Here is a 27,605-nt window from a genome sequence, read left to right as displayed (position 1 = left end):
TATATATTTATATATAATAACATTAGGGCTGTCATGATATCAGATTTTTCACTACACAATTATCATGGCCTCAAAAATTCACAATAATGATATATTGTGATGTCTATAGAAATATAGTAATAATATATAAATAATAAATAAATAATCCTATCAGTCGTAATCGTGTGCTGATTCTCATGTTTCATCATACAAATTATTTCTGTCTGCATTTTACTCAGCTACAGCAACAGCTGGATCAAAGTCCCTTTAAGGCTTATTATTATTACTGTTTAAGAGTATTCTAAAAGTCTTTGAGCTGGATGCCTTTGTCCATATAAGGGCTTTCCTGGAAAGTCGTTTGTTTTATCATTCCTATGAGTCTTGCTTGTCAAGTTTCTGCACGAGAGCACCCTCCGGTGTCGAGTATGAATGAAACAAATCACACATGAGAGTTTAACGCTCCATAATGGTGCTGGTGCTGGATTATTATGTCATATTATCATATGTGTACTATTCAGTTGTAAATATCCCCAATACTGGTGTATTGCGACACCCCTAATTATCACGATAACGATATTTCATTATTTTATTGATTATCGTCAATACCAGGATATCGCGATACCCCTATATGTTTTATCGGATTATCGGTATTGACGATAATCAATAAAATAATTACATATCGTTATCGTGTTAATTAGGGGTGTCGCACACACACATAAACTTTATTTTTGCTTCCTTGTTACGCATGTTGCATGTACTTTCTATAGTAATAGCAATAAATTATGCATTACATAAATTATGCAATATACGTGAATTATGCATGCAACTAACTGTAAACCAATCCTTGACCCTAACCATATAGCAAGTACAATTACACATATATAATTTATATAGTACTAGTAATAGAATATATTTATAGCAATAGTAAAAGTGTATAACATATATATAACATATAACATATATAATATATAGCTATATATATATATATATATATATATAGTAAAAAAAATTTAAATGAAGCAGTATTTGTTGTTTAATTTTTGCTAATTAAAAAAATAATTGTGTCCATTGTGTCATTTCTATATTATATTAGTCAGAATGAAATTAGAATTCCCAAATTTTATTTATTTATTTTTTTGCATTTGAGGTGAAATATGATCCACATTTCTATTTTCATGACTCCATGACTCTCCAAATCAACACTATGACTCTCCAAATCAGTAATGCAACTGACAACAATATTTAGACATGAAATTTAGTGCATTTTTTCATGGTCTCTTTCTTTCTAAATTGTTCAAACTAATGTGGAAGCAGTTGAATTCATTAGCTAGTATGACAACCAAGTTGAAAAGAGCCAAATTACCTTGAAAAGACATATTTGTGATTATTAAAGAAGTATTGGTTTCTTGGGGAATCTTTTGTTCCTTTGTGTGATGGGACAAAATCATGACGTCTTATGGCACAGCAGAGCAAAGGAATAACATCCCAGCGTGCCTCGGGAATCACAGAGCGTTCTCTAAGCACGCATGACACTTCCATCTTTAAATGAGATTAAACAGTGGTGACCATGTTCACCCATCTCTTTAAAGCTTCAGCAAAGTCTTTTTTTCATATTCTCTTGTCTAGATTAGTATGCCGTTCTATATGTTTCTATGGTCTGTAAGTGTGTTGCCATGGGAGCAGTTTTCATCAACTGAACATTAGAGCTCTTGTTTTGTGAATATCACATTATCCACAAGGACAATGATTCACTAAACAAGACGTTTTTGTCCTTTTTATGTTCACAATGTCATTTTTGTGTGCAATAGTTCTACTTTTCTTTTCGGTAAACATTTTTTTTGTATGTAATTAATGATTTTGCATAATCGTAGATAACTTACAGACAAGAAAACAATGGATTGGGTAAGGACGCATGTGTTAAAGTGAACAGAGTGAATAGGGGAATGTAGGCGACAAAACCAGTTACCCTTGAGAAAGCATGCTAGCTCCTGGTTGCCGTGGCGATGGGACCTGTTATGTAACCATGTTGCCGTGGCACGTGGAGTCCAAGACGTCTCTGTCAGACTGATTCACCAGTGTGATGTGTGTACAAGCAACCACATGACTTTGGAGTTGCAAGCGCCATTCTCCATCAGTTGAGCGAATAATCCCTAAAGAGTCTGTTTGTCTGACTTTATTTTCAAAACATTTAAAATAAAAAAATATTAAAACCTTTTAGTATGCATAATTTTACATTTTATATATATTATAAAATAATGTTTTTCCGTTTTATAATGATAATAATAAATAAAATTAATTAAAATACATTTTAAAATAAACTTTCATCTATCATCTAAATTATAAAGGTCTTATTTATATAAATATATTTTTATTTTGAATAATTTTGTTTATTTGTAAAAAAAAAAAAATCTAAATAATTTTATAATGAATAAATTATAATCATTAATAAATTAATATCTACTTTTTATCTCATTTAATTTAATAATGAATATTTTAATTGTTTTTTTACTTTGTAAAAATAAAATTTAATGTATTTAATGATAAAAATGAATTTAAATAAATTACTTTAAATAATAAATCTATCTATCTATAAAGGGGTCTTTTTGTGTAAATATATTATTTTATTAATTTTTAAGAAAACGTCTAAATTATTTTAAATTTAAAAAATAATTTAAATAAATTACTTGGTAAATAAATTCTGAAATAAAGTCTATCTATCTGTCTGTTGTCTAAATTAAGTCTTTATTTTTATAAAACATTTTTATAAAATGTATAATTTTATCATTTAATAATTTTTGTTAATTTGTAAAAATAAAACCTCTAAATGTCTTTTGTCTTTTTTCATTTAATAATTAATATTTTAAAATAATTAATACATTTAAGGTTTTTTTTTTTACTTTGTAAAAATGTAATTTAATGTATTTAATGATAAACAATGAATGTAAATAAATTACATTAAATGATCTATCTATCTATCTGTCTGTTTGTCTGTCTGTCTGTCTGCCTTCCTGTTGTCTAAATTAAGAGGTATTTTTATTTTTATAAAAACATTTCTGTAAAATGTATAATTTTATCATTTAATCATTTTTGTTTATTTGTAAAAAATAAAACCTCTAAACGTCTGTCTTTTGTTGTGAATCAAGTGGTAACATTTGTCATGGAACATATTTCACTGTTTCTCTGTAGGGGGTCGGATTGTCTCCTGGGGCTGGAATGAACACGGAATGTGTGGAGATGGTTCCCTCTGTGACGTCACACAACCGCGGCCAATCCCCAGTTTCAGAGACGCCACGGCTCTTCTGATTGGCTGTGGATCAGGACATTCAATGGCACTATGCAGTTTGAAGAGCAACGAGGATTCAGCAAGCTGAACAGGTTTGAGCGTTTGGCTCTCAGACTGTGACAAAGACTGTGTGCTTACGTTATGGTTTTAATTATTCTGAAAGACTCATTTAAGCCTTTAAAGGACAGATTTTAGATCAAAGTCTTAGAGATGCAAATACCACGGATGCACACATTATGCTTATGACATCAGGAAGCGCCCAAAATAAACGTTTTTAGAAACAAGAACACTAGGTCTATTTGCAGCTTCATGCTAATTTTCATAACTTAAATGAGATTTATTTTACAGGCATATTCTAAATGTTAATATAGTAAATGTTAACGTTTAGTTGATATATTGGTCAGTAAGGAATAGTAGAAATAAAAATTCTCACTCTCATGTTGTTATACACCTGTATAGCTTTTTTTCTCCCAGTTAATTCACTGATGAATTTGGGCTCGTACATACTGTACTAGTGTCTTTGCAACAATTCAAAAAGACTGGAATTCAATGAGAACAGACAAATTCAATCAGACGCTCACTCTCTGGATTGGTTTAACAATTCACTGCTGAAATAGCCATTCACGCTTCCTTTGCTGTGATGGACAGTCAACGATTATTTCCTCTGACCTTTTACCTCACAGTGACAGAGAATAAATACCCTTAAATAACCTTCACTGTGGAGCCATTAACTGAAACAGATTTACTGCTTTGAAATGACCTGTCTGAAAGCACTCAATCTCCCAGAATGCCCTGTGATGGGGCAGTCATTTGATCCCAGAGTGATAATTTACTAAAGACTGGGCGGGGGAGGTTTAAAAAGTGATTTTTCAATATTATTGACAACAGGATCTGTATTTTCATGGGTTCGAATAAAATATTTTGTTGTAAGAGACAATAAAAACAAAATTGTGCATCAAAACCACTCAAAAAAAGATCTTGATTTTCAAAAGTCAACAAATTTGCGACAGCTGAATGTAATATTTTGTCTGTCAAAAATAACATGCGCAATACAATTTATTTATGAGAAAGGAGCCTGCTACCGGATTTTTTCACTACATCTTCACTCTCAGAGAAGAAGAACATGGCAGCCTAAGTAGCTTCAACATGATGTCTGTCAGAAACGTAACATACCTAATACTTAACGCATAAGAGAATAAATTTGTTCTTCACTCGCTGAGATTGACAGGTGTTTTTTTATAAAATGTAGTAATGTGTTAAAATGTGTTTTAGAATTATTTTTGCTTTTAATTCAAGTATGTTTGTTCATGCATCTACTACTTTTTTTTGTGTCTGCACTGCCTTAAAACAAAGCTTAAAAACCCACAAAACACACAAAATCTGTTTTAGTGTTTTTTATTGTCATTATTTTATTTTCATTGCTTTTTTTAAAATCTCTCTTCAGAAAAAGACACAAAATTGCCTTAACAATATGTCAACTCAAACCATCAATGAAAACACCACCTGGTTTTAGATAACTATCCATACTATGCACTGCAATGTGCTGAAAAACACAAGGAACGTCTCACAAAACAGCATAAACGTTTGGGATGCCGACTTTGGAGGTTTTATTATATACTGTTGTTTGTGCTCTGCTGTGGTTAGGTCTTTGAACAGTCCAGCATGTTGTAAGGAAACGACCCAACGTCGACATTTCCCGTGATACAACTGGCAGTGAGTGCACTAGTATGGTCCCAAAGAATTGGGTTTACTTCACATTTTCACAACAATGAAAAATAAATGTCGAAACAAACTTGAGACACAGTATCGGTTCCTTTCGTTTATTCCATCATAAACCCTGTATGTGCTCTATAAAGAGTTGTGTTGTTGTTCTGTGCAGGATTGTCTCTTGTGATGGTGTCTACGAAAACCGCCGTAATATGTGGCTTTCAAAATAGCTTGTATGTTCAGACTGAAGTTTGAAATGCAACCTAAGCATTTATCAAACATTTTCCTCATCAAACTCAATGATGGTGTTGCCATTCATTCAAAAATTCTGAGTTTGGTCCCAATAATGTGCTAACAAGCCTTAGTTTTTTACCTTCAAATCCAACACCACGTTCCAACCAGGCACGACACATCAAATTTTCAGCGATAACGTCTTTTTATGCTGAATCACAGCCAATCAGAACACGATCGATGAGGCAGGTTTAAAAAGTTATTTTTTTTTACTATTATTTACAACAGGATCCTCATTTTCATGAGTTTAAATAACTTTGTGCATCAAAACCACTTATTTCCTAGTTAAAAAAAGAACTTGATTTTCAAAAGTCAACAAAATAAATGTAACTTTTTGTCTGTCAAAAAATAACATGCACAATACACGGTAGTATTTAATCAAATTTTTTAGCGACTACATATTTTCACAGCCAATCAGAACATGATCGACGTACATTAAACGTCAAATATAAATATTTAAGACAAGTAAAATTTTGAATCGGTGAGATTTCATTGTGGGCGGAGCCTGATTAGTCGCGTCTGATTAGTACGCGGTGCATCTCTAAAGTTACCATCCAATCATGTGAGCTACAAAATATATCAAATTGCCATTTGTTCTACAGAAAGGAATGTAAAAGTGAACGGTGCAAACAGTGTAAAAGGCATTTTCTACATGGTAGCTACAATAGTACAAAATTTGGGAAAACAATTGCTCATTTTTTTTCTCCCTACTCAAACATGATCACAAAGCTCGTGGATTTGTTTTTTCTTTTTTCCCACTGAAATGTGATTAGCTACTGGAGTAACATTTTTACAACATTTAAACAACCTAAAACAAACACTTCAACGAGATAAAAGAAAGGTCATGTTTTCATAACACTAGCACACATAAGCACCATGTACAACACTGACACTCACGAACGGAAAAACAACTGGCACTTCGCACAAAACGACAGCATAATAAACCATGAACAAAACAACGCTACATACGGCTGAACAACTACAGCTTCTCTTGGTTACTGTGCTACATCTACGCTGAATTAATTCTCAGTCACAACTCGGAAGAGAAGTGCTAATCTACAACAAACGCACAGCACACACTCACACACACGTGCTAAATACGGTACTATCAGGTGGGGGATGTGGCTTTATGGTTGACACACATAGTGGTTGGTACACCATGGTTCATTACACACACTGACTCGGTTGGTTGTCTGCTTCGGTTGGCGCGCTGGGTCTCTAAAAAAACACGAAGAGAAAACAACAACAACAAACAACAAGGAAAATCATATTAATACACCAAACGAACAGCACAGAAACATGGGGGAGGGGGGTGGGCGGATGAAGAAGGTTGGCGGGATTGTTGTCCCTCGAACCGTGCAAGCAATCAGGTTGATGTGTGTCAAGCAGGTGAATATGACCGTCTTTACAGGCTCATGGTAAACTCGGGGTTTACCATGCACTCTCCCATGCTGCATTCATTCAGATCCGGTGTAAGGCTACATGTTATTGTTAATACGATTAACTCATCAGGTCATGCTGTGATTGGTTTTGTACGCAGTGGGACGGTGTGACATGCTTGGTTAATGACTTGTGGCATGCTACCGGTGTGCGAAACAGGGCACGATCACCGCTAGTCCTGCCTCGGCTCTCCTGTTTCAATCCCCCCCCGCTTTACCGGGAGGTCACACGCTCTCTCTTTGACCTTTCTGACCTTTTAAGATCCAAGTGTGATTGTGCATCCTTTTACCAGGTTTGAATTATGAGCTAGTAACACTGGTGCATAATTGCAACTTTAAATACGGACTGTAAAGTCCAAAAATAGCTGCCGGGAAAAGCAGCTCAGTGATAAAGATAGGGTGAAAGATCAAAGAGACATCACAATACAGGCACAGCTTATTGCCAAGCAACCGGGGGAGTCATGTATGCATGTTCTGTCAAAGAAAACCAGAGTCTATATACAGATTGGATACAAAATTTATTTCATGCAAGGTTCATATTTACAGTTTTGTCATTCGCATATGTATTTTTGCATAAAAGTGCATGCATTTACCTCTCCCCAAATAATTCCAAAAGTACACTGATTATTTTCTTTTTTAGAAGACGTTTTTTTTTCTGTCAACTGCACGATACATCTATATTGTATATTTTCTGTGTGATTTGCTACAGTGTTACACGTTTAGAAATGTGATATACACATGTATGTATTCCAGATAAATTACATTTGAAACAGAATTTATGAAAAATATGGGTTTTTGTGAAAATAAAACCTTATTTATATAATAGCTGGTATTGTAATTGAAATTCTGCTATTTAAATTTGCCTGCTCTGTTCGAGAAAAAGTTAAAGTGCTTTTTTTTTTTCACTATTTGCATCTTAATTTGTTCAATGGCCGACTCAGTTGCTGCTACTAATAGATTCAGGGTGTTTAAAAAACACCAGAAATCATAGTTTGGGGAAAGGCAAAAAATGTTTGCAAAAATAAAAAACCAATTGCTACATATATTGTATGTCATCGTAAATGATATCATACTCTGCATCAGATATATTTAAAGAAGCTTTGGATGAAAAAACAAAAATTTTTCTTACACTGTTTCAATAAACTTACATTGTTTTCTCAGATAGTTTCCCATGCAAGGCATGCAAATGCAAATGAGGTTTCTTCAGTCAAGTTTCTATGTTGGTGACGTGTGCATCACTAGAGTCATGATTGATTAGTGTCACTTCAAACTAACTTTATCTTATATCATATATGAAATAGCCATTGTCTCATCTTTTTTTCCTTTTCAATGGTGTCCAATAGCACCTAATGAAAACCACAGCTTAAAACACCCAGGGTTTTGGGAAAAAAGGAGTTATGACGGAGAGAGAAGGGGAAGAATGAAAAGTGCAGAAAATCGAAAGTGATGAAAGAAATGAGACAGCATAGAGAAGGTTGTGGGGGGGGTCAGATGAGACCACTGCATAGGAAGATGAGACACTGTGGAGAAAAGAAAGAAGAGAAATGGAAGAGGACAAGAATAGACGAGAAGGAAGATGAGGAGAAAAAAAGGGAAGGAAGAGAAGAGAGGAGGAAGGTCACAGGAAGGAGGAAGGGGAAGGGAGGAGAAAGAGGAAAAGGGGAGGAAGAAGAATGCAAAGAGTGGATGTAGCAAGAAAAAAATTGATGAAAGAAGGGGAGGAGGAAGAGGAAGGAGAAGGGCAGAGGATGAGGAAGGAAAAGAGAATAAGAAGGAGCAGAAAAGGAAGTGGGAGACGAAGCAAGAGGAATTAGAAGGAGAGAAGAAAGAGATGAGGAAGGACAAGGGAAGTAGCAGAGGAAGATGAAGTAGAAGATAGGAAAAGGCAGAGGAAGAGGAAAGATAAATTGAAGATGAAGGGGGGGTGAAGGAGAAGGGCAGCGGATGTGGAAGCGAGAAGAAGAGGAAGGAGAAGGGAAGAACAAGAGGAAGATGCAGAAAAAGAGACAATAGAATACGAAGGAGAAAATTAAGAGAAAAAGGGGAGGAAGAGGAAGGAAAAGTGAGAAGGACAGAGGATTAGAAAGGAAATAAGAAGGGGAAGAAGAGACAAAGCAAGAGGAACAAGAAGAAGTGAAGAAGAAGAGTTCAAATGAAAAAGAGTTTAATGAGAGATGGATGGTACACAGTGTGAGCAGGCGTCTCAGCGCAGCACTGCGGAGCGAGGGCCTCTGATTGGTTAGTTTTGTTGTCCATGCTACAGGATGGATGGGATGGGAGAGTGGACCTGCTGCATGAGACAGGGTGGGCTGCAGGGCAGGGCCGACACTGAGGCCACGCCTCCAGACATGCTGCTATGGCTCCATGGCTTTTCATAACCTTCATTTGAAGAGAAAAAGGGCTTTCAGTAAAACCTCAGAGCAGCCTTCAACTCTAGACAAAGACTCTCTGCCAAGATTTGCTTGTGAATAAATATGCTTCTTAAAGTAGGTTCATGGACAGATAGCTGAGGTGCGTGTACTGTATGTGGTGTGTATGCGCAGATTAGATTTGGTTAGTGTTGCCTTGTCATGTACTTGTTATGTGCATGGTTAGCCAGTTGACAATGACTGATTGCCAAGTCAACTGCATCATCCCCCATGCGTTCTATGCTTCAAACTGTCTACTGCATGCATGGGGTGGTTTCACAGTGCTGTACAGCACAACACAAGTTCAGAGGGACATCAAAGAACTCAGCCAGACACATCAGCCCAACAAGAAACAACCGTACATGTACACCCAGTTTACTGGTACTGTAGCTGTTTAGCTACCAGATGATGCTACTTCTGTTAAATATGGTGATAACTACAGGGCAAACAAGCAACAGAAGTATTTCACTTGTATCTGATGCTTAGCCTAACACTTTCTTGCCCTCAAGGTGTTACCTTTATTGCAAGAGTTAAGGAAAGACTTTGATTCCCTGGCATAGTCTTATCTTGACCACCCTGTTGAAATGACCAGCATGGTTGGTTGTGTTATGCATACTGGTAGCAGTGTCCCAAGAAAACTACTTAACTAGCCCTACCAGCAAGTCTTCTTTTGTCATCCAGCATCACCATGCTGGCCCCATCAGTTGGACCAGCACCTAACAAGCCTGGATAAGCATGGGAATTCATGCTAGGAAGCTGGCCTTTTCAGTAGGGTATCATGGCTAATGGCACCTGTTTGCTGTTAATGTTCAACTGAGAGCTTCTGACTGGCTGAGTTCTTGTCATGTGACCACATGCCCCATATCCCATGCTGCATCTCTTGTGAGATTCACCATCACCAGGACCACCCACCTTTGTGAATCTTCATGCAAACAAGCACACTGCTAGACATTATACTGAAGCTTATTTATCTAATTTACCGTATAAAACCATTGTTTTTCATAAACATTGTTACTTTTTAATTTAAAAGTGGACTCTTACATAATGGTCAACGGAATCTGCCTGAAATACGTACTGTAAAACGTACTGCATTTGTATGAATACATTAGGAAAAACTGGCACGGAAAGACTGAGCTATAAATGAAAAGAAGCCCGTTGACAGCTCACTTGGATATGTCATTTCTGTCGCAGCTTTTCCTGTCAACCTTAGAGTAACGGCAGACCTGAGGAGCTATCAGACTGCAAGAAAGAAGGCTGAGTGACGGTCGGTCGTTTTGCACCGAAAGAGCATCTTTGATTGACAGCTGCTCCACTTTCAGACACAGCACTGGCAGTGCTCTGACGGCTATCAGTGATTGGCTGGTTACGTACCCTTCCTGACTCTCCCCCCCGTGTGACTGGCTCGTTCTCCCCCGGAGGTGAGCAGGAAGCAGGGTCTCTCACGGTCCACAGGGCTGAAGACTTCCTCTGGCGACACCGCCTGGTCGATGTGAGGACAGTCCTCATTGGCCAGGGCAGCTTTGGACGCCTCCCCGTTCACTTTAAAATCTCCAGTCACAGGCAAAGAGAGATGACTCATTACAGATTGATGCAAGGTGACATGCAGGATTTATTTCAGGCTATCAACACTGCAACACATCTTGAAAGCCAAACCACTCTCAAAGTTCAAACCTGCTGATATATAAATGACATTTCTGCAAGAAACAGAGATGCTTTTCCCACCGTGCGTGATGGTACACCTATCCAAATTCACCTGGTTCTAATAGTTTCGAACACTAGAAAGCCAGATTGTCCTGTTATATCATGACCTAGGTCAGGGTTACTTAACCCTGCTCCAGGAGACCCACTGTCCTGTCGAGTTTAGCTCCAACCTTAAGCAAACACACTTGAACCAGATAATCTCTTTCAGGATTACTTAAACATTAAAGGCAGGTTAGTTTGAAGTAGGGTTGGACTTGAACTTTGTAAAACATTGGGTCTCCAGGAGTAGGAATGAATACCCCTGACCTACATGTAGAAAATTCAACTTATATTACTTATATTATACATTTTGTTCACACAATTTATTGTCAGTTTCAAAAGCCCTTTTCCCCCCACGTCCTTAAAACATACCATGCCCTTTTAAATCAATAGATTCTCAGCATTCTCTGACATAGCATACTCTAGTGTGTGTAGTTACCCTTAATTGCTAGGTTGGACTATCTGTAATTTGGATGCCTGTGAAAGCTTAGAGTAGTAGTAAGCTTCCATGAGAGCAAATCCACTGAGAAATGAAACGATTTCTGCATTACTAAAACTATTGGTACTTTTTAATTTTCACAAACAAGACCACTAATTACTCAGAAATCTTAATCACAAGGTTCTTGTCAAAATCAAACCTGCCAGTAGATTCATTATTCAGATGCATCCAACTCAAGTTCAGTTCATTCTAGCTAGACATCCAGAGCTCAGCAGATCAACGTGCTAAACTAACAGATTAATGAGTAACATTAAAAGAGTCAAAACATGACAAATCTCAATGATCTTTTCAAATAAAAGTTATTTTATGTGTAACATAGCATGTAACACTCTAGTTTCAGAACTGAAAGACTTGTCCAAAAAGTCAATCTCTTCAAACCCTGTTTAAAATATTACTCATCAGTGTGCTGACTCATCCAATTGCGGTAAAGTAATAAGGACATGCTAAAGAGATTGTTTGTAAGTCTTGAAGGCATAGAACTAAACTTCTACAGTCAGAAAGAGGGTAAAAAAAACTTGGTAAGACCAAATTATTGAACCTCTGAGGAAACAATTTTATGATATGACTCCTTTAAGGTTACCATTTTACTGTCATTTCACTTTGACAGAAATTTACAGATTCTAAAATATTAGCTCCTACCTTGGTATCTGATCTCGGAAACCTCTTCCTGTGCCAGGGGGCATGTGTCACTGTGTGTGCTGGGTCGCGGGGAGTTAATCGCTGACTTGCAGTAGTTGGGAGACCCCAGTTGAGGTGCTCGTGGGATATGCTTATTTTTTTTCTTTGGTAGTTTTTGTTTCGCCATGGCTAGGGAGTAGTACATGCCGAAGTTGTTCACGATTACAGGTACAGGCATGGCGATCGTCAGCACACCTGCCAGAGCGCACAGTGCGCCCACCAGCATGCCGGACGTCGTCTGAGGGTACATATCGCCATAGCCGAGGGTTGTCATCGTTACCACAGCCCACCAGAAACCAATGGGGATGTTCTTGAAGTGTGTGTCACTACTAGCGTCAGGATCGTTGAGGTTTCTTCCAAAACGTTCAGCATAGTAGATCATAGTGGCAAAGATTAAGACTCCGAGTGCAAGGAAAATAATGAGGAGGATAAATTCATTGGTACTGGCACGGAGCGTGTGCCCTAGTACCCGCAAACCCACAAAGTGTCGCGTCAGCTTGAATATACGGAGAATTCGAACGAATCGCACCACACGGAGGAAACCCAACACGTCTTTTGCTGCTTTGGAGGAGAGTCCGCTCAGCCCTACCTCCAGGTAGAAGGGGAGGATGGCCACAAAGTCAATGATGTTGAGGGCATTTCTGACAAATTTTAATTTGTTTGGACAGGTAGTCACTCGGATTAGAAACTCAAAAGTGAACCACACAACGCAGACACCCTCAACGTAGGTTAACTGCACCATAGTCTCCGTCTCGGGAAAGACACGCTCCCGTGTTTCATTGCCCACCATGTAAGTCTCTGTGCGGTTGATGATGGGATTGAAGGCCTCATGAGTCTCCAAACAGAATGTGGTAATGGACATCAAAATGAAGAACAAAGATGCAAATGCTACCCACTGTGGGAAAGAAAGAGAGAGAGATGTTATGTAAGACCTTAATGAAACAGTCATCCAAAAATGACAGTTCTTTCAATATGTCTTCCAAACTTGTATAACGTTCTTTCTTCTGTGGAACACAACAGGGAAAATTTTGGAGGATAGCACTGGTCTACACTGATCTACTGACTTCAGAAGACTTGATACTTAAGTACTTTTACGGTACTTTTTCAATAATTCTAACAACATGACAGAATGACAGAATTCCTTTAATACTTGTTCTTTGAATTCCTTACAAAACAGCTGTAACCCACAGTTCAGCTATAAATAGGTTTTCCCAACATCAGAGCAGACAAAAATAAATACAATTACAACATCATGAAAACACTAATTGCTCATGAACACCCTTTTCAGCAGAATTCAGAGGAAGTACACTTGGATAATGTCACGTCTTCAATTCCTCGACGTGCTTCTGAAAAGTGCCACGTCAACAAATGGGGGGCTTAACAGCTGAAACTCAAGGTCACTGTGTGCTCTCAAGGAGAATGACAGATAGAATGACAGAAAGGCACTAATATAACTGCCCTCCACCGCTTTGGGATAAATTTAACCATACTTCCCCTCACCAGGGACTCCTGGTCAGCCTCCGGAAAGGTTACCACATGCAGATTTGGTGAGATGGTCCCTCGAGTGCTTTGAAAGAGGAAGGAGGCTTGAACCACTTACACGGCACCTTACTGTAAGATAGAACAACAAGCATGGACAGATGGAACTGGATTTCAGTAGGGGAGCCCCACCACAGGATGACGGAATACTGGCTAGTGGTGGAATTACATAAGTGCAAGTTTGGCCATGTTTTCCCTACCATGGGATCTTCTGGCAACTGAGAAAAGCTCCATCCATTATGTATGAATTGATTATTCTTCTCAAATTAAATATTCAATTAAGGCTGTGAATCTCAATGACAAATCATCCATCCGCACATAATAGAAATTCAGTGCATTCTTGGAATTTAATAATCACTGTGACACAACTTTTCCATTTCCTAACAAAAAAATGTTGGTTTATTCTTGCTTGCCTGTTTAGAAGTCGGTATACAATACTGGGGTTTTCTGGGTGGCTGCTTACCAAGTCTCGGTTGCTCCCTTTAATGTAAATGTATGGGATTTTCTCACCCATTTTATCTTACACCGGGCAAAAACTGTGAGTCAGATCACTTTGAAGAGTAATAGCACCCCTCTTCTTAACAGTCCACATGGTTTGATGTATCATTCTCAAGTCAAGCCAAAGTTTAATGCTTGGAACTTGTTCAAATCACTAAACCCTGAATATGAACAATGCCTTGGCAAACAGCACTACCAGATGCATTACATGCTCATTTCTAAACAAAAATACAATTCTTGACCTATTTTCAATTATAAAAAGTAGTGCTGTCAAACGATTAATCGCGATTAAAATATGTAAGCTAGTATCAAATATCAATGTTTTTTTGTTCATATACCATGTTTTCATGAAGTTTCAAAGCATTAATACACCTTCTCTGCCCTGATCTGCCTCTGGTTCTGACGGCTAGCAACACCTCTCAGTTCTTCGGTTCCTTCTATCACATAAATTCTTCCACAGACAGTTTATATCTGGGTCAGCCAGTGCTTAGTCTAACAGACACTATTCCCTAGATGTGCCTCGTTTCCTGTGTTTGTAGGGAGGAGAAACGTTTTGTCCGAAGAAGCCTACGAGCACATACACACAAAAACGCACATAAATGAAAATTTTTTCACCACTTATTAAGATCGCTTTGACCTGTAGAAAAAGCTGTTGAGTTGTGGAAATGAAGGAACTCTATTTGGCAGCAAAAAGCATCTTTCTCCATTGATGAACGTTCAAAAGAATCCATGTATTTTGATAGAAAAAAATGTGCAAGAGAGATTTAAATTGCAAATATTTGAATTTCCTATTGTAGATGTTGTTAACAGTGCCTGGTTTGTTTTTGGAAGGCTCTCAAAAGTGTAAAATAGACTAATTTTTCAGTTTCACATCACAGCTCATTGTCGTGACAATTTCCTACAGCTCCACAGTAATTATGCTCTGATTCATTCAAAGACGGATGTGGGATACAACTTGATATCTTAATGATGCTCGAAAGATGACGTACAACATAAGGACGTAATTAACATGGCATTGCTACACTTCTCAATGAAGACTACTATGCTAGGGTTTGTTCTACAGATGATCAACATAGAGGAAAATGTTGTGTTTTACAAACCTGCCTCTGCAAACAATGCCTTTATTTTTTTTATAGATGCGTGCCATTGTACCTGGAACTTACAGTTTTCACAAGTTCTTTCCAGTTTTGTATCAAATATGCATCAGACGGTCAGTGAACAGACTGGGGCGGTAAAAAAGCAGTTAATAATTAATCAAGGTAAGACATCATCACCGCTGCTTTTTTCTCCTTCACAGATGCCTGTAAATTTGGTGTAATTCATGCAAAATAACAAATATCACCTCAAATATTTGAAAACGGCTCTTTTTTTAATTGCTGAATCACTTTTGCTCTCCTCAAACTGAGGGCGAAAGCACATTCTCACGACCTTGCAAATCCCAGAGGGCAACAGTTTGATCCACGAGAACGTTTTATCCTCACTCTCTCATTGATCAAGATCCAAACACGAGAACAGCTTGATCCCCTTGATCTCAGGGGACACAACATGATCCGTTTCTCCCCCTCTGCCCTCCCGTCACACACTGATGACTTGAAGTGACAGTCCATTTTAAGTTTTATCCCTCCACACACACATCTACTTATTTTGAATGGTCGTCAATGGAGAAAATGCTTTTTTGGGTCCAGATGGTGTATTTACGGCATCTACCAGCAGGGGCTAATGCAACCATGCTAACCAGCCAAACCACAATCTCTTGCAGTTTCCAAATGAATATTAAAAGAGAAACTTTCTGGTACTCTATCTTTCGGTGAATATAGTGCTTTTTCACACCCATAGGGATGTTGACTGCAGACGTATTGACGTAAAGCGGCATCATTTGCAGCCATTTAATCTGGGTTAAAGAGCCCATTTTCATTTTTCAGCCCTTGAAAAAACATGCAAGCGCCAGTGCTGGGAATGTTGAAACTCACTTAAAGTGCTGGTAACTGTATTAGTCGGTGGGCGGCCCGGCGCTGATTCATTCTGCGTGCAAGTGTGTGTTTGTGTATGAACCGATGTGTTGCTGTGATGCTGATGCAGCTGAGATATGAGATGTTCTCATTAAATACATTCAAACACACCCCAACCAGGCAGACTAATGAATGACGTGCAGCTTGATAATTACTGTGAGGATGAGTCTGCAGAAGTCTATATGTATGCAGACAGAGTCTGAACCGATAGGCCTTGTGTGTTCACTTCCTGTTCGATTATGGCACAGTGCAGTTTATATTCTCTTTCTCAGAAGAATTTCTGGGTCTGAACAGGGTTTTAGACTAAGCCAGACCCATTTACACCAAAATGAAGGGCATCGGCTTGTGATTGCATAACAGACAATAAGACAAAAAATTAGCTCATGGTTCCCATGAAAAGAATTCTGGTGGTTTTTCATCAAATCTCACAAAAATATGTCCAGACCACATTTCACACACACACACAGACACACAAAACGAAATGAAATGAAATCAAATAAATATTTATCTAAATTAAAAGAAATCTTAAAGAAAATGTACATTTATTTTTGACTAATACATACAAAGAAATACTGTAAGAAAATAATTTCCTTTATTTTAATCAACATAATGTATCATAACAAATACTTACACAATGTATAAATGCTTTATTTAATCCATATATTTAATATAATTTAATTGTATATAATTATTTACAATTTTAAGAAGTGCAATACATTGATATGAATGGGTAGCTTAACAGATTGAAAGTAATATAAAAACGTATATATATATATATATATATATGTATAAAGATGATAATGTAAAAGAAAATGTGTAATGTAAAACAACAATAGATAATAATAAAATGTAATGGTTGAGGCTTAACCGCTTTTGTAACATTCACACCCTCACAGGCATTACTGTAGGAGAACGACAGGACACATTATCAACCGCAGAGTGGCATCTGTTGTTTGCAATGCAAAGTACAAACTAGCTAACATCAGAAAACAACAGGACGCCTCACTCAAAATGATCCTATTTCCTGTTATATTTAAAAAAAACATGCAACTAAGACAAAATGACCGATTCACCTGATCCTGTACTGAGGTACGGTGCTGTAACCGTCATCATTTTGAAAGAGGACCAATGCCAAGTTTCCAACAGTTAGCTTTATAACAACGTTTCTACAATACTGAGAAAAACATGCGTTTATTTATTTATTTATTTATTTTTTAAATTGACAAAACCTCTATCATTCTTGCCGGTTTCTAACTCTAAGAAGCCTAAACCTTTTGCTTATCTATACAAAATGCATGCCCTCCCAGGCTTCTTGGCTTTTAGTTTAGATAAAGATAAAGAAAGATGTCATCTGTGATCACAGCAGGTAATTGAGTTGTCAAGTTGTAATGTAATTAAGATATTCTTCCTGATGGAGGCGACCTAAAAATAACTCAAAACAACTGAATTGACTTGATCTAGTGTAGAAACGGCACATACAATGCAGTTTACAAGGTTTCACTGCACCACCTATGCGCATGGAGTCCAGCCATGACTCCAACATCCCAATTCATTCATCTGAAATCTGTGTATTTTTTCCAGCCGCCTCCACTTGAGAAGCAGAGAGGCTCTGCATTTAGAAAACGTGGTAAAAAATAATCCAGCACCGTTGACAGGAATGTATATTTGATGCAGAAACCCAGCTTTCCCATCACGCATCAGCGATTGCTCAGACTGTGTATCAAAAACAAGTCGTGCAGAGGATCTAAATCACAAATCCTGGCTGTGGTCGATGTCCATAAGCGGACTTCATCAAACCCATTACTGGTTGATTTGCTATCAGGAAGCCTGGTTCATGTTTCTCTGTGGTGCTGCCAGGAGCCGGGCCACTTTTCCTCAGATCCAGCAGCTCTCTGCTACGGCAGACAGTGTCGGACAGCCTGGCTCCTGGCAGAGCAGCCCATAGCCAAATGAATAATACATTTCCTTCTAGAAAACCAGTCTCACCTACAATTTACTTGTTTAGACGCGTCATCCGCATTCAAAACCTACCTGAAACTCTTTCTACATTGGCGGCCAAACGTTTGAAATAATAGAATTTTTAATTTTTTTGAAAGACCTCTCTTATGCTTACCAAGGCTGCATTAAGTAAAATATTATTGCATTTTTTTAAATCTGTTTTCTATTTGAATATATTTTAAAATGTAATTTATTCATGTGATACATTTTTTTTTTAATGCTCAAATGCCCATTTCTTATTTTTATCAATGCTGAAATTATTTTTTGCTGCTTATTTTTTTAATGGAATCTGTGATACTCTACAATTCAAACATTTGGGGTAAGTATGATTTTTTTTTTTTTAAAGACAAGAAATGGAAAGAAATTAACAATTGACAAAATAATACTAAAAAAAAATATGTTTACTTTTATTCAGCTAGGATGCAATAAATTCAGAAGTGACAGTAAAAACATTTATAATGTTATGAAAAAAATATATTTCAAATTAATGCAGTTCAATAAACTTTCTATTCATTAAAGAATCTTGAATTTTTTTTACACAGTTTCCACAAAAAATATCAAGCAGCAAAAACTTTTTCAGACTTGATAATAATAAGAACCATTATTAATAACTGAGTACCAATAATAATTGAGCAGCCATATTAGAATGATTTCTGATGGATCATGTGACACTCAAGACTGGAGTAATGATGCTGAAAATTAAGTTTTCCATCACAAGAATAAATTACATTTTTAAATCTATTCAGATAGAAAACACTTGTTTGAAATTGTAATAATATTTCACAATATTACTATATGCTTCGATCAAACAAATGCAGCCTTGGTCAGCATAAGAGACATTTAAAATCCTAATTATTCTAACTTTTCCCCACCATTGTATGTTTGTTTTTTTCTACAATCTGCTCGCTTAGATCTTGGAGGACGTCCATCTCCTGCTCCGTCAGTGCCAAAGCGGTGGGCTAGAGTCAGTAGAGCTGACCTGTTTTAACCTGGCTGCCAAAACTCGTAGAAATGCTGGGGTGGCGTTCATCTCCGATTAAGAGCTTATAGGGTTCCTGCTGAGAGCAATGATGGGACAGCGGTGAGGGCAAAGAGCTGACATTTGAAATGAGCTAATGAAATGTCTTACAGCACAAGTGCCCTTAAATGCTTTATGCGAGTGCATCTTTAGTGTTTGCATGCCTTGGGGTTGTGTGTATCTGCGTGTCTCTAGGGGTGAGGTGGCTGCTTGTCACACAACAAAACAGGCGAGCTGCAGTATAGTGGCAGCGTGTTCCTGAACAAAACATGATCTGTATGGACAAGCAAGGATGTGAGCAGTCTTTATTTCCAACGCCTAGTCAGTCAGCAAATCACAGTCGCTTGATAACCTTCATCAGGCAGAGGAGAGAACAAAACTAAAGTGCACTGTGGTAAAGACTTGCAAACAAATGGAGTTATTTTATACTATAAAAGTATGGCAGTGCATGACGTCATTTATGGCCCATCTCATGGCTTCTTTTATCTGACGAAAGAGAAGGTGGGTATTATTTCAAGGTCACCCAGAGTTGTGGGATGTGCTCAGAGATGTGGTCATCCAGAGTCTCTGTATCTCTCCATAAGTCTGCAATTGGGACATTCCACAGGGGAAAACAAATCTCAAGAATATATGAGTAAAAATGACTTGAGTTCTTGAGTTCTATAATGAGGATGTGTTTTGGCCTATTAATAAATAAATGAATAAATAAAGTATATAGTATTTTGTATTTATTCTATGAACATTTTCAAAATGTATTGTAGCATTACATTTTTATTTATATACATATTTCAGTTTGTACTGTAGAGAGTATTATATATATAATATATATACACACACACACACATATATATATATATATATATATATACACATGTATATGTATATACACACGCACACACTAAACGATGTATTATATGAATTATAATATTTTCAACATGCATTCTTATAGTCAAACATAATAAAATTAAAAAATTTAGCTTCACTTAGTCATTTTTCTTCAGAATGTTTCAAATCTTGCAGAAATGTACTTTGTACATTTATTTTATTTTATTTTGAAAATTACCTTTTCAAAGTAGGAAGGACCCAGTGGAATGACCCAGCTGACATGGTTGTATCCATCACTGATTTCTCAAATGATCAATCAAAATCAAGAGTCACCGATGGGCTCATTAGGATCATTTGACCCTCAATTGGTCTGACACGGTATTATGCCTAAGCTGTTTTGCTGGTCTGTAAACTGGTTTTAAAGGGGGTTGGTGCACTATTCACGCTGGAAATCCAACAAACCATAGCTTTTTCCGAAAACACATAGCCTAATAGTATTTCTCAATGAACTCACACGTGCGTATTTTGAGGAATACGGGTCCTCAAAGAGCGCCCACGTCTTCTTCTGCCATCTGCTCCAGCGCCCGGACCTGTTATCGGGCGAGTCGCCTTGCGCCAGTCTCCGGGTCATCTCAACACCCTCATCCCCCTCGGCCGCCTCAGCAACCCCCTCAGGCTCCGGGTCTTCATGCCCGAGATCCAGAGCAACCCCGGCGAAGCTGTCCAAAGCCTCCTCCGCCTCTCGATGCTGCCGGTAGGTCATCCAGCAGCACGGTTCCACGTCTGTCTCGTCGATCCCCCAAAACGCCAGCTCCTCCTCATACAAAGGTCCACACACGTCCGCCGGGCAATGCAGCTTGCCCGTGCGATAATAGTTAAGGATGTGGGCGAAAACGCCGGGGTGACGGTCGAAGAAAAACTCCCCGATGTCCGCATCATAATCGAAGTTATTAGGCGCGTCGGGCTCCGCCAGCCAGGAGAGTCGAGTGCCGGGCAGGGTGCGCAGGGTGCTGCGGTAGGTCTGGTGCTTGATTCCTCCGACGTTGATCACGATGCGATCCTTGTCGTCCCCTTGGCCCATTGCGTACCTCTCTAGTCATATCTCCAACCCGTGGACCGTCATCATACCGCTGGAACCCATGTTCAGAAATTCAAATGTGTTTACGATCGTGCCAGGTGCGCCTCAAAGTGTCCATGCCAACAATAGAATTCCAAAACCCTTGAATGACTTCTAAGATGCGAACGCGTTTTCCCTCCAATACCCCAATATCCCGACACCTCGGCTCGGGTATGAGCGCGTCAGGAAGGTTTTTTTATGGTGTCACTGGGCGCAAGGTGGTGCTGAACGGACAGCGCCAGTCATCCGTCGAGCCTTCATAACTCCAGCGTCCCTCTTGTGTTACAGCTTCCCCTGGGGAAATAAACCCCGCGCTACACGTCCGTTTTCTTTGAGAACGCACAGACGAACCAGCAGCAGATCCTGCCTTCAGCAATTCCAGTAGCCTTTAAAAAGGTATGCACAATCGATGGTGCTTTGAATAGTCCGAAGTCCCATTGAAGCGATCACTTGTGATGACGGTCTGAAGAACCAGGCGTCGCAGCAACAAGGGAGGGTCTTTCATTCACAGGAGCAGAGCTCAATCTAAAATGTGTTTCCACGCGAACAAAAACGCAACATGTTCTCGGGGTGGAAGACGCACTGTATGGAAAGCCGTTTTAAAGTGTAGTTCTTAGAATGAACTACAGTCTATTATGTTGCTATAGCCTAGCGCTTAATGTACTGAATAAATAAATACATCACTATGCAATGCATTCTTTGTCCTTGGAAAAATGAACATCTTATATGCAACAACTATTCAAGCGACTGTAATTTACAAGTTAACCTGGTTACCAGTTAGCCTAGATAACCTGTTGAGCGGTACGGTCCCACATATTATTTCCGTGCCCCTGGGAGTACGGTCCCACATATGGGCTATTGTGAGTTTCTTTCTCACAATTCTGACTTTTTTCTTGCAATTCTGAGAAAAAACGAATTGTGAGATATAAACTCACAATTGCATGACAAAAGTATGAATTGTGAGATATAGACTCGCAAATGTGCAAAAAAAAAAAGTCTGAACTGTGAAATATTAACTCACACTTCAGAGAAAAAAGTCAGAAATAAGGAAGTTTATCTCATCACAGAATAAAAAAATTAAAAAGTAATTGCACAATTTATCTTGTTTTATTTTTATATGTATATTTTTTCTTGCCATTGTGAGCTTATATTCTGAGAAAAAAGTCTGTGCCAGGAACAAAAAACTGCATTGTAATATGTAAAGTGAGAAATCAGGGGGGTGGGGGACTCTGAATTCTGAAAAAATACACTTTTTTTTATTCTATGGCAGAAATAAGCTTCCATAAATAGTGACTAAAATGTGATACAAACATAGTAACTAATAAAATAGAAAACCTGCCAGTAGTTAAGAAGGTGTAGCTGTATCTGTGTTAGTTTAAAGGAATAAATGTTAAAACAGCTTGTCATGCACACTGCGTCCTATTTGTATGAGCAGCAGGTAACCTTGTGTTTATGCTGGAGCTGTTTGTGAACTGCTCCGGGTCCATTTTTAAAGGACAATGTGGTGATGAGGAGGAGGTGCACGACTAAAATCAGAGCACATTTTCCTGGGAGGCGTGTATGACCGTGTACACGTGGAGGCTGGACTAGGGAGGAGGTGATTTGTTGCATTTTGGGGACATTTGTGTGCTGCCTCCCAACCGCAGACCTATGAAAGGGAAATAATACATGCATATGAAATATCAGAGAAGTCTCACAATCTCACTGTGCCTTATGGGTAGCTCAGAATTCATAAATTAATGAGAAAAGCTTTTATTTTTACATTAGAGAAGCTTTAAGCTGTTTGGGGACCAGATACACCAGCCCATTGCAATTGTAGAAATTTCATTAAAATAGATTTTAGATTTTGATACAGATCTAAATTGACTAATATAAAAGTGCCTTCGGTTTAGATATAAAGGTCATTTAAATTTTTTTCTTGTAATGCCATTTCTGAGCAGTCAGAGCCTGCAATGCTTATGTCTGCCTATAGGTGGAAGCAAAGTGTTTGTAATATTATTGAAACACCAAATATCAAACATTATTTGAACAATTTTGTTCTAAATAAATACATAGATACATAAAAATAAATAAATAAAAACAAGATCACTTTTATTTAATAATTATTCTGGCCCAATTTTACATTTCAAAGAAGACTGTGTCTGTTTAGAAAATTGTAAAAATAAATAAATACATAAAAATAAGAAAGCAATTACATTTTTACATGTAATTTAAACATTTCAACACGTACCCTCTTCTTAATATAATTCTAATTGTGTACACTGTCCTTTTAATAGTCACTTTCAGCCTCCAAAAAAAAAAAACTACATTAAGACTATTACAAATATTAACCTTTCTTTCTCTGGTGAACAATTGTGTATATTATATTTATTATAATATTTAAATTCTATTATAGTTACTAAAAAAACTAATGTGCATTATTGGTATTAAAAATAAGACAAAGCCTAGATAATGTAATTTTTATTTATTCAATTATTATGTTTATATATGTACATATTTGTGTATGTGTGTGTTTTAATTATTATTAATAATAATAATTTATTGTATGTGTTAGGGTGGGAAGATTTTATACTCTGTATTGTTCCACTGGATTCTATAACACAATTTGCTTATAAATAAATGAATGAATGAATGAATGAATGAATGAATGAATAATAAAAGAAATAAAAGAACACCCATCCCAATGTTTAATTGCTAATGCAAAATTACTAATGCCGTTTTAATTATTACTTACTGTATGTAATTGTTTTTCTTTTTCTCTCTTTATTGTCTTCTTTAACCTTTAAATTGTTAATGCACCCAGGAGATTACAGACATTGTACAGAAAGGACAGTGAGTGAGGAGAATATTGAAAAGGGGTCATCCATCCGTAATAACTTGTCAGGTGACTCGGTAAAAAAGGTCAACTCAACATCTTATCCAAAAGTAACATGGCACCATGCTGTGACCAGTCTGCTGACCTTGAGGTGAATGCTTCTGGGAGATACAAACTGCAAACTTGAAAATTAAAACAATAATTGGAAGATAAACACAAAATATTTAATGTGTTAAAAATAGCAATAAATGCATTTTGCTGAGATGTTCCCGCTATTTTGGTTAATCAGTATTTGTAACAAATCCTCCATGCTACTCTAAATTCTGGTATAAATTTCATAATACACAGTTTCGCAATAGGCACTCTTTCACCTATTGCAACGTTTTTATATATCTGGTTGTGCAGTTGTCCTTAAGTCAGTATCACCAATAAACAAACTGTCTTTGTCATAAGCATCCTCAACTTCTTAGAAACACCTCTCAGTTCACAAAAATATTTGTCTGGAAATTTGCTAAATACTACACATATTCTAAGTAGGCATAAACCAGTTGACCTATCCAAACCCTCTTACAAACCAAAGCCTCAATTCCAACCAATAGGCGATGAGCAAATCATCACCTCCCACCTGCCACTGTGCATTAGTAATGCTCAGTGCGACTGATTGTCTCGAATCGGTTCTTTTGAACAGTTCATTTCAAACAACCGGTTCAAAAGATCGATTCATCTATTCTTTTACCTACGTCATCACGTGGTTCCTAACAAGACGACGCGACATATACATGTTCTGTGTGCGCCTATATCACAGTTTATTGCGTTTTTATATATACAATTTTATCAACAAGGGTGTTTATTGTATTTTAAAGTGTCCATTATTTACCTCATAAAACAGTTATTTAAAACCTAAATATTATGTGCTACACGGTTTTCGGTTTAACCAGTCAGTTCATTTACATGGATAGCAGTAAGATACTGTGTAGCCTAATAACAATCAAAACCCAGCTTATTCTAACAACAAAACAACACGTTTGTGTGATATTTGAAGTCATAAGTGTTTTAAGTTAGCAGACAGGCGCACATTACAAATGCGCAAGAATGCTGTCAAGTTGCTTGCATGAAAAGTCAAATCAGTGTACAAAAATATAGACCTGCTGATTGGATTTTGCATTAACAGTGGCCTTTAACCGATAAAATAACAATTTACATTCAGACTTTTTGTGTTATGAAACATAATTACAGTTCAAATGTCAATGTAAACGCGCTGGGTTAGTTGTTGATTCGGATTCTATCCGTTTCGTGAACGAGTCGTTCATTCCGACTGATTCATTGAAAAGATTCGACTCACAAGAGTGATTTATTCACGGACACCGCTATCGTTTGTTATGGCTGCGCGCTAGAATGCGTGGCTCATAGGGAAACTTTCTATCGTCTTTTATCGGAGTCTATTTTATTTATTTCCGCCATGTCGGCGGGCATTATGCTTATTAACCTACATCGACTTTGGCACCGTTCCTTCGGTGCCAGACGGCCGTTTTTAGCGAGATTATACCACACTCAGCGAGGAGTCTATGGTTTCAGACCGAGAGAGATTCCGGAGAAAGATGCTGGGCTTCCGCAGATCTCCGCGCTTAACCAAGGTTGATAACTTAACAGTAACATGCCTGTAATATTGTCTGTGTTATTATAATGTTCATGCTTTAGAGACCCATAACGGTAGCGTCTTACTTCTTAACGATGCATTCTTAAACCTGCAAAAACATTAGAGATACAAAGCAAAACCTGCAATGCTGTAACATTTGGAGTGTGGCAATGTATTACAAGCCGCATTCGCTGGCTGTCTGATGTAAACAGATCACGGGCTGGCGAGACTGGTGGAGGCCTATCGAGCACATGGACACAAAGTAGCTCAAATTAACCCCTTACTCCCCCAAACTCCTGTGCTGGACAGCGTTCCGGAGATCGGTCTGTTGAATGGAGCCGTTCATGGAGTCCTCAACACCACTAGTGAGTTTCTGCTTGTTTCCTGGTAACTTACATAATTTTGAAGTTGGTCGTAAAATACCTCTTACGTATTACTAAACGTATGTTCCGGGTTCAAAGGCGGTTAAAGTGTCGGAACGGAATATGGGAGTATGTATTTAGTAGAAAATTTAAGACTTAAGCCCTGTTCACACCAAGAACGATAACTATAAAGATAACGATATTAGCGTCCACACCAGCGAACGATATCGTCTGTTTATTTTAAGCGCACATGCGTCTGCCGCTTTAAATTCTTGAGCGCGTTACAGCAGGATGGATTCTGATTGGCTGTCAGTGTTTTATCGTTCATCAGCTGGAAAAAAATCGTTCTGAAAGTGATCACAACTATATCGTTCCTCTGTATCGTTATCGTTATAGTTGTGGTGTGAACTATGCTATTCTTTAATATTGAGAACGATTTTTAGAACTATATCGTTATCTTTATAGTTATCGTGCTTGGTGTGAACGGGCCTTTAGGCTATATTTCATGATGTCGATTAGCACAAGAAATCATTTCCACATGTTCAGTTTTGTGCAGAAATGGGTTTACAGTAATGGCATTAACTTGAGTAAGGAAGGGAAATTAGTTAAGGGGAAAGGTATTAGGGTTTAAATGCATAAATGTGCACTCTTGTATTTATTAATGCACTTATTGTTTTATAATAACGTTATTATTTTAACTATAATGCTATTATTATTTTGTTATTTATTTTATTCATATAATTTTTTATTATTTTTTTGTTATTTTTATCAATATTATTTTTTTAAACCTAATTGTTTATTTATGTATTTAACTACGAAGTATATGTATGCAATGAATATAACGTTAAACATTCAGTATTGACGCATGTATGTGCGCGAGCTGATTAACAAAGCCCGTTGAGTGGATTGAGCGCGCGGCGGCGCAGATGCGCGAGCTTGTCGAGTGAATATATCTATCTCACAGACATCACTGCATTCATAGGGGCATTCACTATAAACATCATTTATTTTCAACCTTAGGCATACACGACTTTCTGGCAAAAGTGAAAGTAACAGCCTGTGAAATGCGCTAGGATGTACTTTTTTTTACCTCTCATTCTGCATCAGTACAAATACGTGCACGCGTTGCGAGTGTACATGTATTTAAATGTATATATTTATATTCATATAATTTATATCATATATAAATATATTTAATATATCAACATAACATATTTTTCTTAAATATATACATGCATGTGTTTGTATTTATATATACATAATAAATATACGCAGTATACACATATATTATGTAAACAACTTTTATTTTGGATGGGATTAATTGCAATTAATCGTTTGACAGCACTACTTTATTTATTTATTTATTTAAGATGAAAAATGTGATTGCAATTTAAAATGCTATTTTTCCCCTCCAAGTTTGCTGTGATAATTTAGAGGGCTGGACTATTTGACCCCAAATGTAGTGATTATATATTAATATGACAGAAGAAGAAGAACTTCTGTTATTATTATTATTATTATTATTATTATTATTAATTTATTTATTTGTATTATTATGTTAGCTTGTAATGTTAAAAGTCTATAACATAATTTATTAAATATGTATGGCTTTTTTATGTGTGGTTGTGGCTATACTTTAGAAAACAAATTGTGCTGGGCAACGATAACATTTCTTTTTAATCGCGATTAATCACATGATTTTCTGCGATTAATCACATTGTAATGCACAAAATTCAATAATGAATTCAAAAGTAGTGTATTGTG

At 37.3% G+C, this 27,605-nt stretch overlaps 3 protein-coding genes across 5 annotated transcripts in view; 2 read left to right on the top strand and 1 right to left on the bottom strand.

Moving 5' to 3' along the window:
• sergef (secretion regulating guanine nucleotide exchange factor) overlaps positions 1-3,354 on the top strand; it is a 21,447-nt gene extending 18,093 nt beyond the window's left edge. The window contains exon 11 of the mRNA XM_016466844.1: positions 3,166-3,354. Coding sequence (XP_016322330.1) covers positions 3,166-3,350 — 185 coding nt within the window. The 3' untranslated portion in view covers positions 3,351-3,354. The remainder of the gene's footprint in view (positions 1-3,165) is intronic.
• A 2,325-nt stretch (positions 3,355-5,679) lies between these two features.
• Positions 5,680-21,611, bottom strand: kcnc1b (potassium voltage-gated channel, Shaw-related subfamily, member 1b). 3 transcript variants are annotated; one of them, XM_016466828.1, is made up of 4 exons: positions 20,426-21,611; positions 11,986-12,919; positions 10,479-10,655; positions 5,680-6,478 (listed from the first exon to the last, which is right to left on the bottom strand). In XM_016466828.1, exons 1-4 carry the CDS (start codon positions 20,990-20,992, stop codon positions 6,369-6,371), a joined length of 1,788 nt encoding a protein of 595 aa, XP_016322314.1. In that variant the 5' UTR covers positions 20,993-21,611; the 3' UTR covers positions 5,680-6,368. The 3 variants fall into 3 exon arrangements, with proteins under 3 accessions (XP_016322314.1, XP_016322312.1, XP_016322313.1); XM_016466826.1 differs by lacking the exon at positions 5,680-6,478 and adding an exon at positions 8,951-9,078; XM_016466827.1 differs by lacking the exon at positions 5,680-6,478 and adding an exon at positions 8,951-9,078 and having other exon boundaries at positions 10,479-10,646.
• Positions 21,612-25,185: 3,574 nt separating this feature from the next.
• Positions 25,186-27,605, top strand: part of LOC107673284 (probable 2-oxoglutarate dehydrogenase E1 component DHKTD1, mitochondrial) — a 15,898-nt gene continuing 13,478 nt past the window's right edge. The window contains exons 1-2 of the mRNA XM_016466815.1: positions 25,186-25,477; positions 25,692-25,844. Of these exons, the coding sequence (XP_016322301.1) occupies positions 25,303-25,477; positions 25,692-25,844 (328 nt within the window). The 5' untranslated portion in view covers positions 25,186-25,302. The remainder of the gene's footprint in view (positions 25,478-25,691; positions 25,845-27,605) is intronic.

Source organism: Sinocyclocheilus anshuiensis, unplaced genomic scaffold (genome assembly GCF_001515605.1).
Source record: "Sinocyclocheilus anshuiensis isolate Anshui unplaced genomic scaffold, SAMN03320099.WGS_v1.1 scaffold68, whole genome shotgun sequence".
Classification (NCBI taxonomy): domain Eukaryota; kingdom Metazoa; phylum Chordata; class Actinopteri; order Cypriniformes; family Cyprinidae; genus Sinocyclocheilus; species Sinocyclocheilus anshuiensis.
This window is presented reverse-complemented; position numbering and strand designations above follow the sequence as displayed.